At 29.8% G+C, this 15,667-nt stretch overlaps 2 protein-coding genes across 6 annotated transcripts; both read left to right on the forward strand.

Moving 5' to 3' along the window:
• The first annotated feature begins 913 nt into the window (after nt 1–913).
• Nucleotides 914–3,091, forward strand: LOC108325498 (GDSL esterase/lipase At5g03610). The gene is made up of 5 exons (XM_017558579.2): nt 914–1,081; nt 1,184–1,378; nt 1,717–1,979; nt 2,093–2,402; nt 2,731–3,091. The coding sequence occupies exons 1-5, from the start codon at nt 1,021–1,023 to the stop codon at nt 2,940–2,942; spliced, it is 1,041 nt and encodes a 346-aa protein (XP_017414068.1). The 5' UTR covers nt 914–1,020; the 3' UTR covers nt 2,943–3,091.
• Nucleotides 3,092–6,586: 3,495 nt separating this feature from the next.
• On the forward strand, nt 6,587–11,979 carry LOC108325701 (GDSL esterase/lipase At5g03610-like). 5 transcript variants are annotated; one of them, XM_052874035.1, is made up of 6 exons: nt 6,587–6,708; nt 10,145–10,259; nt 10,335–10,508; nt 10,641–10,909; nt 11,103–11,412; nt 11,682–11,979. In XM_052874035.1, the coding sequence occupies exons 2-6, from the start codon at nt 10,166–10,168 to the stop codon at nt 11,903–11,905; spliced, it is 1,071 nt and encodes a 356-aa protein (XP_052729995.1). In that variant the 5' UTR covers nt 6,587–6,708; nt 10,145–10,165; the 3' UTR covers nt 11,906–11,979. The 5 variants fall into 5 exon arrangements, with proteins under 5 accessions (XP_052729995.1, XP_052729993.1, XP_052729994.1 ...); XM_052874033.1 differs by lacking the exon at nt 6,587–6,708 and adding an exon at nt 9,626–9,975; XM_052874034.1 differs by lacking the exon at nt 6,587–6,708 and adding an exon at nt 9,626–9,975 and having other exon boundaries at nt 10,338–10,508.
• The last annotated feature ends 3,688 nt before the right edge of the window (nt 11,980–15,667 follow it).

Raw genomic sequence — 15,667 nt, forward strand, 5'->3', positions numbered from 1 at the left:
GCATGTGATTGACAAATTTGTTGATTTACCTAAACACATCAAACGAAGAACCGAAAGACATCCTCGTATAAAGTATGTAAAATCAAAGTATCAAATCTCACTGTCACAAAGCCGTGGTTCGTATTGATTTGGAGATCTTAAACTTCCCTATTATTAACTATAATTGCAAATAACTAATGTTCATAAATCAATTAATGTTATTTAGAATAATAATGAATGTGTACCCATTGGAAGTTTATGTATTCCCAAGAAAGAAAAACGTACTTTTTGTGAGTAGGAAAGCTTATCAATTGAAAAATATCATGAAAAAGACACTTGTAAGTGTTATTTTATATAAATTTTTAAGATGCTAATTTTTGTTACCAGAAAAGGTAAATTATTAAGATACAATCACTTTTATTTTATTTCATAACCTGTAATACTTAAGATAGATAAACTACAGTTAAATATTATTATCTTTAGAGTGATATAATAAATAATGGTACAGTGACCTATTTTTACATTTATTTAATACATAATAAAAATATAAAGTGATTATAAAAAAGTAAATTTTTATATTTTTTTAAGAAATAAGAGAATAAAAGATAAAAGAAAAATAATATAAAATGAATGTAAAAATTTATATGTGTCAAAATATATTATTCTAGTAATATATATATATATATATATATATATATATATTTTAAAATATTTAAAATTAAAATAACGGTTGAATGACACACTTTTGTTGATAAACAATATAAATGTAAAATGAATATAAAAGTAAAATGATTATAAAAAAAAAATGAATTTTTATATTAGAAAAAAAAGAAAAAATTAAAAAAGATAATGTGAAATGAATATATTATATGTATAAAAAAAGTATCATTTTTCTTAAAACTAATAAAATAAAAGAGGTTAGAAATTCCAATAACCCAGTTCATACCTTAAATCTGTCTCAGCTTCTGAGTATTTATACTTTACCTTGCCTTGCCAGCTAAATAGAAGGTATTAACATTCCTCACCTGCTAAGGATAATCAATGGCAAAGCAAATTGTGTCCATAATCTCTGTTCTCCTTTTTTCCTTCATGATTTTCTCAGGTATGTAGGTAACATAACATCACAATCAGAATCTATTCCCTTTTAAGTTTAATATCGGTTGGTAATCACATCTATATATATATATGCATGTCAATGTTGCAGAAGTGAAAGGGGCTAAGAAGTCATATGGGATATACGACACCAACACTGCAAAGAAACTGTTTGTTTTCGGGGATTCCTACGTTGACAGTGGGAATTTCTTGCATTCAGAATCATACAAGCCTCCCAATGGAATGACTTTTCCTGGTAGTCCTGCAGGGAGATTCTGTGACGGTCGCATCATCACTGATTACATTGGTAATACTCCTTTTTCATCTCTCTCTGCATAACTTTAAAATTAAAAACAACACTCAAAAATGAGTTAACAGGGCATATTTGGATTTGAATCAGAGATATTTCAGTGTTAATTGCATGACTTGTTCTCTAAAATTTTGCACCCCAGATGTTTTTTTGATTCATTTGCTATTTGTTGTGTTCGTCAGATGGATCATTTCACTTAGACTGCCCAAATGTCGAAAGAACATTACAATAAAACCAAACTCTGCTATATAAATTTAATCTATGTGCATTGCTGTTGTATGAAATGTTTTAATTTCGAGCTGTGTTTATTTTGATTGTTATCATGTTGGTTGCAGCTTCCTATCTGAAAATTGAATCCCCTACACCATATGCGTTGAGAAATTCGTCTAATATGCAGTATGGTATAAACTTTGCCTATGGAGGGACTGGTATTTTCAACACTTCCATTGATGGACCAAACATGACTGTCCAAATCGACTCACTTGAGAAACTAATCCAACAAAATATCTATACCAAAATTGATCTTCAATCCTCAATTGCTCTCGTCAATGCTGGTGGTAATGATTATACAAATGCACTAAAAACTGGGCGCTTTTTAGTAAGTGGTTAATTATGTTTGTACTTTGGCACAGAGTTTGGTGTTCCTGTTCTTCATTTTGCAATGTGTTTCCAATAAAATAATTATGGTTATTATTTTGCAATGTGTTACAGGATTTGCCAGCCTTCATGGAATCACTTGTGAAGCAAATGTCAGTAAATCTGAATCGAATTCACAGCTTGGGGATAAATAAGGTAGCAGTTGGATCATTAATACCAATTGGGTGTTTGCCTACATTAAATGCGATATCTTTTCGTACCAATTGCATTGGCCTTTTCAACTTAGTCTCCCAAGATCACAACAAAAAGCTGCTCGAAGCCATACAAAAACTCAACAACCAAACAGGAAAATCAGTGTTCATAACACTGGACCTATACAACTCCTTCCTCTCTACAATTGAAACAATGCAGAAAAAGCGTGCTGGTCAGTTCTCATTCTTTTCACAAAAGCACTTTCAGGAGAGAATTTAATATTTACTTTTAAAAGTTCTCTATTGTTAAAGAAATGCTAACAACACATTCTGTATTATTTGGTTATGTGGGAAACACAAAGTTAGATCCGCTTAGTTGTTAAGAACACTATAACAAATTTGTACTTAATAAATATGTAGCAAGAATTTGATGCTACTCTGATCTTTGTTTTCGTGTTACACTAATAATGACAGACAGCATTAATTGATTTTGTGCAAGCATTTACTTAACATAGGAATAAATTGTCTTGATGACGTCTTCCTTTTTTTTAAATTATGCAGAAAACTCAACGCTGATGAATCCATTGCAACCATGCTGTGACGCAAAGAATTTGGGAGATTCATGTGGAACTGTAAATGCCAAAGGAGAAAAGCAATATAGTTTATGTGAGAACCCAAAAGTTTCTTTCTTTTGGGACAATGTTCACCCTTCTCAAAATGGTTGGTCTGCAGTATACACAATGTTGCAACCTTCTCTTGCCCAACTTACATAGAGAACTTAAAATTAATAGTGACGTGTTTTAGCATGCTGAGCTTAGTAAAACATTAAATTACATGTCTGTATTATGGAGTGATAGATCATAAACATTAATGGTTGTTATTATTTTAAGAGATGAGGCTTCTACCGACAAGATTGTGACCGAAATTCTTAGATACTCTCGTTTTTTCATAATTATCAACGACTTTTAGCCATGAATTTGTCCTAGTTTTTAATATGAAATATTCATTTAAAAAACACTTAAATTTGTAAAAGAGAATGTTGGAAAAGTCTGTAAGTTTTATAATTCCCATCATCATGAAAAGAAAACCATTTTCACCTTCTATGAACTCCACTTTTTTTTTTAAAAAAATACATGTCTTATATTTATTTTTTATACCATTCTAACCTAAAATATGTAGACAATAGGTAATTTTTCTTAAAATTTGAGTCTCATCGTATTGATAATTTATCAAGAAAAACATTTCAAACCAGAAATACTATTTATTTGTATGATGGTTAATGGAACATGTTTGTCTATTAAAAAGACGTTTAATATAAGAATTTTCGACTATCACGACAAATCTTCGAGTATAATATCATTAATGAATTTTTGAAAAAAAAAACAACAAAAAATATATAATATTAATGAAACAGAATTTAACTCACAATAAATTGACATCACCTCCAATCAAATATCTTAAAAAAATAAGTTTATGAATTTAAAGAACGAAATTTTTTTCTTATATATTGCACAACTTTTTCACTTTTACTAATGTGAGACTTAGATTTCACTTGAATTTTCCATCACTTTTCTATCATAAAAAAATAAATAAAAGATTTATTATTGTCTAAAGATTTATTATTATAATAATAATTAAAATCTTTAGACAATAGCTAATTTTTTCTTAAAGTTCGAGGCTCTTCATATTGATAATTTCTCATCAAGAAAAACATTTCAAACTAGAAATACTGTTTACTTGTATGATCGTTGATGGAATATGTTTGTCCATCAGAGAGATGTTCAATATAGGGATTCCCAACCATCAAGACAAATCTTTGAGTATAATATAATTAATGAACTTTTGAGAAAAATAAATATCAACGAAAGAGATATAACATCAAAGAAAGATATTTGTCCATGAGAGAGACGTTCAATATAGGGTTCCCGACCATCAAGACAAATATTTGAGTATAATATAATTAATGAACTTTTGAGAAAAAAAATCAACGAAAAAGATATAACATCAATGAAAGATGTTTGTCCATCAGAAAGACGTTTAATATAGGGATTGTAAAAGCTTGGGTTAATCTAGTACTGTCAACAACCAATTCTGTAACTTTATTGTAAATAAAATAAAATAAATTGATTTTGGATGATTATCAAACCCTTCTTCAAACGACATCCCACCCACTTTCGTCGTGGAAGCCAATGTGCAATTTCATGAACAATTATCATCATTTAAACACTTTAGATCACGGACTATTGTCTTATATGGAAAAGACATCGTAGTGGAACTTTTGGGGGGACGGATGAAGAATAATAAAAGAATGAGAGGTTTACGGTAAAGGAAAAAAACTTCAGTGGGAAGGAAGAGAGATAGAGAAGAGGGAAGTTGAGTAGCTGAGAAAGGAGGTTACTCAAAAGAGCAAGACGCTTCCAGGAGGGGCTGCGGATAAAGGAAGAAATTAAGGAAGCTTCAAAAGGTAGGTAACTATGATGTGATTATGGGGTGAAATGCATGCTGATGCTCTGGATCATATTTTGGCTTTGTTATTGTGTGCATGTTATCACTTTATTGATTTCTTCTATCCCTGTTAATCCACATTCTACTGTAACCATTACTCAACATTTCCTTTCACCACTCCAGTTCACTCATTTTCTATTCCATTCAACAAAATCATAATTTCATCACATGATAATCAAGAAAAGAGTTCATTTTATATCACAGAGAGTTACCAATTCATGGCATGAAACATAAATCTAACATCTTTCAAGAATCAATATCTTCTTCCTCCACCCTCAACGCCGGTCTCCACCACCATCAACTCTGAACCCAAATCATCATACACACGGCTGTTATCGTCCATCGTGTACCAGCCTTGGAACCCGACGCCATCAACGATCTCTATTCCGCGCCTCTTCTTCAAGCCGTCGCGAACGGCGCGAGTTCCCATGACGCGGACGCCGGCAGCAACGGCTGGGCTAGCTAGCGGCGACGAGGATGCGTCATGGTGGAACTTGAGTGTTTTCCCTCTCGCGCGCAGAAGGAGAAGAGAGGAGCGAACCTGGCACTGTGGCCGGTGATGGCTTCGACGTTGCCACTGCTATCTTCGTCGGCGATGCTCTTGGCCGGCCATGGGACGCGCGACGGTTGGTCTCCTCGGAGGAAGATGGCTGCCGCAGAGATGATGAAGGGAAGACCCCTTGTTTATGCTGAGAAGCTTCTGCCGAAAGTGAAAGGGTAATTGGGCTTTAAACCCTATTAACTTGGTTGAGGCAGATTGCCTCTTGTTATCTGCACCCTAAAATTCATACGCTACAATGATTGAAATAAAGGTTGGGCCTTAGCCCATTTCGTATTATAACACCAATTTTCCATTTTCCAAGTGTACATTCTTTTAGGCCATTTCATGAGCCTGTTATTAAAATAAAAATAATAATAATAAATAATATAAAAGATATAAAATATTCTGAAAGTTCCAAATATATCAAATTTTAATTAAAGAATCTATGGTAGAACTACGTAAGCCTTGATTCTCCACCGTAAATGGAGATACGTAGGAGCAAGGCAATGCCTTGTCAGGTTCTTTCCTCCCAAAAATCTAAGTGTTTCCTCAACATACAAATCTTAATCTCTGTAGTACACGTAATGCACTAATGTTCGTATAAAGTTTATAGTATTCAATAAATTGCAAGTATGGATGTTGTTGGTTTGATCATTATGTATTCGGTTGATGTTTTATTCATGTTATTATACTATTTGAATGAATTATTCTATGTTGCTTTAAGGATGTATGTATGCATTATCATGTGGGTAATAAAGTGAAAGCGTATGTGATTCAAAATAATGGAAAGTATGGTTTTACAAGTATGGTTATTAGACGTAATTCCATGAATCTCTAGTGAGGTCATGGTGGTGTATGTTATTGGACGTAATTCCATGGTCTTCAAGGAGAAGATACATGGTGGTGCCCTTATTGTGTATGGAATGATTGCATGGTAGCTCAGTCTTGGGGGTCATCCTGAAGCTCCAATGGTCTTTCTTCTCATGTAGAGAGGATTGAACCATGTGGTGAGGAGTAGCAGGAGGTCCTAGTCTTGGGTGCTTCCACATGACCCAAGGTGAGTGATAACGGATTAACCTCGTGATTGTGGCCGGGCGGGAGTGCCCCAAAGTTTCACCAGGCGGTAGTGCCAGAGCGGTAGTGCTCAAGTTCCATAAAACCACCACGAGTGCAAGACCCGCCATAGCTCGGTAATCATTCCAGTCCGGACGAGTCAAGTATCAAGTGTATTAAGTTAAGGGAAAAGAGTAACAAGTTATGTGTATAGTGTGATTCAACAGTATGTATTTGCATGTGGTGTGCTTGGGATAACATGATCTTGTATATCTAGTATACTCTGATAATATGTGTATGTGTTTTAACTAGAAATGCGTTTTATTTTGCGATGATCATCCACTTGGATGTGAGCAGATGACGAGGAGGTTCATTTGGAGACAGCATTGGAGGGAGTTAACGTTGCCGCTTAGTCGAAATGGGAATTATATTTATTATTGGTAAGTTAAAATAATCTATTACGTTTAAGTTTAAAATTTCAAGCTAAAATTGAGGATGACTGTAATCCGTAATATTCTTAACTGCTTTCACATATTATGCATAGTGACGTCCTATATTATATATATGACGTATATAATTTGGGACGTTACAGGGATTCCCGACCATCAAGACAAATCTTTGAGTATAATACAATTAATGAATTTTTGAGAAAAAAATATCAAAGAAAGAGATATAACATCAATGAAAGATGCTTGTCCATCATAGAGACGTTCAATATAGGGATTCTCGACCATCAAGACAAATCTTCGAGTATAATACAATTAATGAATTTTTGAGAAAAAAAGAATATCAACAAAAGAGATATAACATCAATGAAACAGAACTCAACTCACACAGTAAATTAACATCACTCTAACTAAATATCTTAAGAAAATGAGTTTATGAATTTATATACTTGGATTTCCCAACACTTTTCTACCATGAAAAAATAAATAAAAGATTTATTATTATAATAATAATTAAAATAAAAAGTACTATTAAACTCTAAAAATATAATTATAAAATAAAAATATAAATTATTTTGTTAATTTTATTATAGGTAGTTTTTATTATATATATATATATATATATATATATATATATATATATATATATATATATATATATATATATATATATATATATATATATATATATATATATATGGGTTTGCTAACCTAAGTGAAGTTTTTTTTTCAGTTGGTATATTTTAACAAAGTGTATTGGGTTTTAGTAGACAAAAATATCCTCATATATTATGGATTCTAAGTTTTAAGGTCAAATGTATTTGAATAATTTTCATTCTCAAAACTAAAAAAAACAAGAAACCCTCAAACCCTTACTCACCTCTCTCTCATCCCTCATTCCTCTCAACTCTTTTTCTTTCGTCTCTCCCACTATAACCTTCTCTCTATCATCCTTATAGTAGTTCCAACTGAAAAAATCAGAAACACTCACCTAACCCTAATTCACCTTCCTCACTTATCCAATTTGTTTTTCTCTCATCACCATCCTCTCTCCCCCACACACAATAACCCGCGACACCGTAATTTGTTGTTTTACTATGTTAGTTCATTTGTTTTCCACTTTAATAACAAAATAATTGATGATATTGATGTTGATTTTTTATTGGAGGGTTGTGTTAAGAGAAAAATCGTAATGTGAAAAGGGGATTTAGGAAGGGTAAGTCATTGTCTAGAAAATGGATTTCTGAAGTTAGCTCTTAAAAATAAATTTAAAAACATATTTTCCACTGAAAATAATATTTGGGAATATACTTTTCAGCATATAACCAACGTCAAAACACAACAAAAAATGAAGTTTCTGCGCATCGTACTAAATGATTTAACAAGAACAAATTATTGAAGAGAGTTATGAACAAAGAAAATTGTTGTTGTTGACTTTGTCCCCTTATTCAGAATAGAGATCATTGCTCATTCCCTTTCGAATGTTTCATATTGATAAACATATTTTCATTTCATTTTTGTAAAAAGAATAAAAATATTCTAACAAATTACAGATCTTCTAGATTTGAGCAGATTGCAGAATATTATGTAGTTTTCAAGAAGAATTGTATTGATACAAAAGTGAAATTAAGAAAAACAAAACACACTAAATTTCAAATTGGAATTTAAACTTAATAAATTTGTTACCATCACGCTCATAATTTAACTTCTACTGCTTTCATTTCTATGATTTTATCAAAATTGGTATTAAGAAACTAAATTCTTTGCAACTATTTTGGGTTGATGCTAACGTTTTTGTGTAGGTTTCTTGTTTTTTTTTTTTTAGTTTTGAAGAAATTATTGAAATTATTGTGGACTTTTAGTTTTTTAGAAATTTAATAACAATAAGAAGGAAAAGATATAATAGAGCCCTTCAATCAAAAATCAACATCAACATCATCAATTATTTTCTTATTAAAGTTGAAAGAGAAAGGGTTAAGAGGAATAAGGGATGAGAGAAGTGAGTTTCTGGGTTTCTTGAATTTTTTTTTAGTTTTGAGAATTAAAATTATTCAAATACCTTTCACCTTAAAACTTAGAATCCATAATATACAAGAGTATTTTTGTCTACTAAAATCTGATACACTTTGCTAAAATATATCAACTGAAAAAAGAGCTTAGGTATGTTAGCAAACCTCATATATATATATATATATATATATATATATATATATATATATATATATATATATATATATATATATATATATATATATATATATATATATATATATATATAATATTATAAATAAACCACATTTTGATGAAGTTAATGAATAATAAATTTCATAAATTCATTTTAATTTATAAAGAAGTTACTTTTTTTAATTTTTATCTTAAATGGTATTTACATAAATTTTTTCATACACATCCTATCCTATATGTCTAATTATAAGCTTGGATCACGATTTCAAAATTAGTTTGTACTCGTTAAAAGTGGAATCCATGTATATACCATTTTTTAGGACTAATGTTTCATTTGGAAGGGAAGAAAAAAAGTGAAAAAAAAGGAGAAAACTTATGATCTTATATTGTTTGGTTGAAGATGACATGACATTGTTCAACTTAACCAAATAAATCAGATCAAACAACTCATAACGTATGATTGATGTAATTATTTTTTCTTCCAATTGTCTTTTAAGTACATAAAAAGCTATACCAATAATGTACGTTGGTGGATTGTAATAAAGTATTGTTTTAAGAATAAACAATGAAAGAGTTATAGCTTTATTTTTTAATTTTAAAAATATTTCTAGGGGTTACAAGGTGTTAGCAACAATAAAAATAAATAAAAATTCCCAAATAGTATTAACAAAAATTAAATATAAAGAAAATCTCAAATGGCATCTATTTTTATTCGCCCCTAAAAAATTGTTGCACATCTATTTTTCATCTCCAAACTACTCTTTTGAAGATCCAAGAATCCCCACTGTTCCTGACAAATTAGCAGTTGTTGATGAACAGACAAAACCAGTTAGTCATTAGTCCATGAAGCTTTGGTCTTGTCCAGTGCTACTGCACATGGTGGATTGAGATTGTTGAGTACTGGTGGCCGACCAGTTTGTTTCAACAACCGTTTGAACTATAGTAAAACCTAATTGTTTTAGTAAGATTGAGGGTGCAAGGGTTCTTTGATATTTGACATTTTGTATAAAAGCACTTGTATTCAGAGTGATCAATAAATTTTCCCTCATCTGCCACTCCTTTCTTTTTCAAAAAATGGTAAGTTGTGGGTAAAATTACATTGACTAGCTAGCTAGGCCTCAAATCACTTTTCGCACCAAAAGTATAGAGGTGGCACCTAATTAATCTGATTCAAGTTAGTATCTCATAAATCTGCAATCCATATGAATGTATGCAACTATATATATTTATGGTGTTATCTTTGCAGAGTAAACATTTATACTTTGCCATGTCCGTGGCAGCCAACATATCATCAATGGCGAAGCAAATTCCATCAGTGACCACTCTGCTCCTTCTCTTCTTCTTCTTCTTCATTTTAAGAGGTACACATCACATCACAATCAAGAGGGTTTCATTTTTTCTGGTTGTTGACATATATAACTGTTATATTGTTGTAGAAGTCGAAGGAGCTGAAGCGTTAGGTGAGGTAAAACTGTTTGTTTTTGGAGACTCTTATGTTGACACGGGGAATTTGGTGAACTCAATTTCTTATAAGCCTCCTAGTGGAATTACTTTCCCTGGTACACCTGCTGGAAGGTTTTCTGATGGATGTGTCCTCACAGATTACATTGGTACTTCATCTTCCCTCCATTTCTGTCATAGATTACTAACTAATTTTAGAGCATCATTTGTACTTATGTTAATGTGGTCATTTCTTATATTCTACTGATATGTTATATATACATATATCATGATACGTGCAGCTTCATTTTTGAATATAAAATCCCCGACACCTTATGTATTTAGAAATTCCTCGAACCTACAATATGGTATAAACTTTGCTCATGGAGGAACTGGTATTTTCAACACTTTGGATAATGAACCAAACATGACTGTCCAAATTGACTGGTTTGAGAAGCTAATCCAACAAAAAATCTACACTAAAGCCGACCTTGAGTCTTCAGTTGCTCTAGTCAATTCTGCTGGAAACGACTATGCTACATTTCTACAAAGAAAACAAGGAAGCATGCAAGTGAGTGGTTCAGCTAATTAATTTCTTTTATACATAACCTCTGTTGCACGGTTTGGTGATCCAATCCTAGTTTTTATCGCTGCAACTGACTAAATTTGTATCAGTTTTCCGAATTCTGCATAACCCTTCTGCTATATGTATATATTCATTTTTAAAATTGTAAGCATGTTTCTCACATTTCTCTGTGTGGCAGGACATACCAGTTTTTACTGCATCACTTATCCAGCAAATGTCTATAAATCTGAGACGCATCCACAGCGTGGGAATAAATAAGATAGCAGTGGGGTTATTAGAGCCTATAGGGTGCATGCCTTTGCTAACTGCGGCATCTTCCTATAACAAATGCCTTGAACCTTTCAATTTCATCTCCCAAAATCACAGTCAAATGCTTCTCCAAATTGCTCAAGAACTTAACAAGGAATTGGGAAAACCAGTCTTTGTGACACTGGACCTATACAACTCTTTCCTCTCTGTACTTGCAACCATGCAGAAAAGGCGTTCTGGTAAGTTCTCCTTCTGTTTCAAAAGGTTTTGCAAGTTTCAATTAGCAATGCTAAATTGTTAAAACCTTTTGCCTAGAGTTTTTTGTTTTGAAATGTGTACTGTGATGGCATCAGACGACTTACTTTGTCATGCAGTACCTTGTTTTTCTTACAGAAAACAGAAGACAAAGAAAATGACTATTGCAGAAGCTGTTCATTTTTTATTACATTATTATTTAAAAGAAAAATAAAATCTCTTGATGGTGACTTGTTTTTTCTCCATCACTCAGACGACCCAACATTGATGAATCCACTTCAACCATGTTGTGAAGGAGTGAGCACTGAATATTACTGTGGAAGTGTGGATGAGAAAGGAGAAAAGAAATACGGTTTGTGTGAAAAACCAGAGTTTTCATTCTTTTGGGAGGGAGCTCACCTTTCTCAAAATGGTTGGTACGGAGTATATACGATCTTGTATTCTTCTCTCCGAAGCCTTATTGAGACAAAACTTTGATCTTTGAGGAATTTATGTTATGTTATCCTTAGCTTGTTGGAATTTAAGAGTATCACATAGAGTTTTCAAATTTACGTAAGACTTACAATTATTTATGAAGAGTTACAACCAATGAAGAATTACAATACAAGTAATGAAAAGTTTCAATTATTTATGAAGAGTTACAACCATGAAAAATTACAATCATTTATGAAGAAATGTAACTAATCAGAATTTGTATCTTTTGGATTTGAAACTGATCAACATCTATATAAAGGGACTGTGTGTTCTGTTGATATATATGACTTTTTCTCTACACTCAAAAATCAATTCGTGATAATTTTATTCTTGTTTGACGTTAATACTAAGAGTGAGTATTATCGTTGTATTTCTTTTTTGTATATCAAAAACGGATTTTGTGATCCCTTCACTCTTATAAGAGACAAAATATTGTTTTTAGGAAAGTGTGTATTCACGCCTAGAAGATTGTATCAAGTCTACATTGTTGTTCATTTTGTTTCTCTAAGTTCTTGGAAAATTATTCCAACATAGCTTTGTACAAACATTACACCTAGGTATTGAGATAATGATAAAGTAGCATATAAAAGTTTAAATATGTTTTTAGTATATACTTTTCAAATTATTTATTACTTTCAAATAGTTTATATTACTTTTTAGCTTTTTCTTATAATTAATTATAGTGTTAAACTTTTTTTTGTCCCTCAACTTTTAGTAAAAATTGAAATTAGTTTCTCCTCTTTGAAATTTTGAATCAATTTTGTCTCTTATTTTTAGAAAGCACTAAACAATTCAAATATTATCATGAAACGCATTTGAAATGTTAAATAAATTTAACAAAATTTATTTAAAATAACTAAATTCACGCATTTCTAAAGTTAAGAGACTAAATTAGGTCAAAATTTTAAGAATGAACTAATTTAAATTTTCACTAAAATTTAAGGACTGTAAATATATTTAACCCTTAATTATAATTAATTTAATACTAAAAATAAAAAAATATTAAATAAAATAATTAAGCTTAGCCTGGATTTCTTCAAGAATCCATTAACAAATGAGTAAATAATAAAACCAATCTTCCTTTAATTGCTCTTGCAATCCATCTAATTTCTCTTATTTTTCATTTTTATATCACAACCAATATATAAGTGTAGATTAAATTAAAATAGTGATACAATTCAAAACAATTAATGCCTTTTAAGTTTTAACAATAATAAACAAATAAAATAATTTTTGTAATAATAATCAATAATTAAAAATATTATACGTTTCATTGTTTTCAACCTTTCTTTTTTAACTCAAAAAACATTTGCATACGTTAAGAAAATTAAGTTTTTAATAATTTTGTGAGTGTGACTTTTGATAAAAGACGTTAATGTAAATGTGAATTTTGTGAGTTTTTAATAAATTCATTCAAAATATTAAAAAATAGAAGAAGAAAATAGACAATAAAATTTATGGAGGTGAAAGAGAAGTATTGATTATGCTTGCTAAAGCAGACAAAAGAATAAATCAAAAAGGAGTTATTAAAGAAGTAAATAATGTATAGAGACGCATTTAATGCACATATGCGTTACGTATTAGGATTAGATGTTTTATACAGAAGCGCATTTACTACACATATTTTCAAAACGTATATTTGCTATGGATGACATTGTCGTAGATTGACCCGCAAGTTTGCTGTAAAAAATTGTAAAAATAGGTTACATATATAAGTAGGTCAATTTACACAGGTTTATTTTCCATGATGAATTAAGTGTGGATTAGTCTGATTCATTATATAACTTCAATTTTTTTTTATTTTATAATATTGTTTATGTGCTGAATATAATTAAATATTCTTATTGATTATTTATTTTATTAATATTATATATGTATATGCATAAATCTAAATATTCGTTTTAATATATATTTTTATTGTTTCTTACTTGTAGTTAATAATAATTTTTAGTCTTATTTTTTTATACTTGCATATTCTTATTTTTACAACATACTCAAAGTTGATATTGAAAGATCATTAAAGACTTTCTATTTCTATTTCTTTCAAATTTATGTGAGTTGACTTATAAATCTGAATCAAACTTATTAACCTGCAAGTCCTATAAGTTAATTCGTATCTTTTCCTTATCGACAAACCAAAATAAAGTAAAACAATTTAGACAGATACCTTTCGTTTTTATTCCATTCCTCTAAAACTTTATCCCGAATTATCAAAATTTGATTTAATTCGTTTTTTTCATGATTGATTATAGAATTAACATTTATTTTCTCTAACATGAGAGAGACTGCTTAGAGTTAGATTTGGTAATAAATTTTATTCTTGTTGATTTTGAATGAATTAAGAAGTAAGTCTTTGATGTTTTGATTACATTAAGCTAAAATTTTTAATTTTCTCGTAATTTTGTTTTCTACCTAATGTATCTAACATATTTAGTTTCAATCATTGAAATAGAGACAAAGAATAGAGTTTTTGCTTTAGAGAAACTTCACTCAAAACATTTTCTAAAATTCATAATTTAATTATTTATTTTTGTAATATAAAAAGTTGTATAAAGTTTTAATTTATCATACCATTTATACATTACTACAAACAATACATTTTATATCAATTATACAAAAACTATTACATTGATTGCATAACAATATCATTTTTAACTCAGTTTAACCTATTTAACTGATGTATAAGTAAGTTAAGAAAAAAAAAACATTACATTGGTTCTGTGTTGCAATCGATATTATATCTCCTTACGAGAAACATATTATTACATATGTTGTATCTACAAACCAAAGTGTTGGAAGTCTCACATCGACTAGAGATAAGACCAATTCATAGTTTATAAGTGAGTGCAAACCTCATCCTACAAGTCGATTTTGTGGAGTTGAGTTAGGCTTAAAGTCCATTTCTAACATGGAATCAGAGTCATGGTTAGAACCTATCCGGTTTTGTGGAGTTGACTTAGACTTAAAGTCCACTTCTAACCCAAAGTAATATGTTTTCATTGGTATAGTTCATAATTGATGTAATATGTGTGATTTAAAAAAAGTTGGCTATATTCAATATAACTTCGTATTATCAAATTTCTTCAATTGTGTTAATTTCTTACTAATCTTTCTTTGAGAATATATGAAATACAAATTAAAAAATACTAACACATGCTATAATACGCACGTAATGCATGACATAATAACTACATTCACAACTTTCACGTTACTTATAACACTAATTATAAAATCCAACAAAATTAGTTTATTAGAAAACTAAAACAAAAGAATTTTAATAATATAACTAAATTACTAAATACCTTAAGAAAAATTCAAAGTAAACAATGTGACAATGACATGATTAATTCCACTGAAAATAAAAACTATTAGTGATGTAAGATACATTATATTAAAAAAAATAAAAATAACATTTGAAATTAAAACACACATTTGCATCATAACTTAACTTTCATGTGTGCATTTGACTTTTTATGTTAATGATGCAATAGATGAATATGAAATAACAAGTAACAAAAGAAAAATGTGTTGTGGGGTTACCGTGACTAAATTTGGCCTTTTTCACCCTTCATTAAATTATGTCACATTAAATTTATTAAATTTATAAATACGTTAACAAAAAAACTACATTTTTAAAATTATTTAAAATATTAAAATTAAAAAATTACTAGTGTCATTTTATATTTATATTTGTTATAGTTTTAAAAATTATAAGTTTAAAATAAAGAAATTAAAATTAAAGATATAAAATAAGATTAATTTCAA

Source organism: Vigna angularis, chromosome 3, assembly GCF_016808095.1.
Source record: "Vigna angularis cultivar LongXiaoDou No.4 chromosome 3, ASM1680809v1, whole genome shotgun sequence".
Lineage (NCBI taxonomy): Eukaryota > Viridiplantae > Streptophyta > Magnoliopsida > Fabales > Fabaceae > Vigna > Vigna angularis.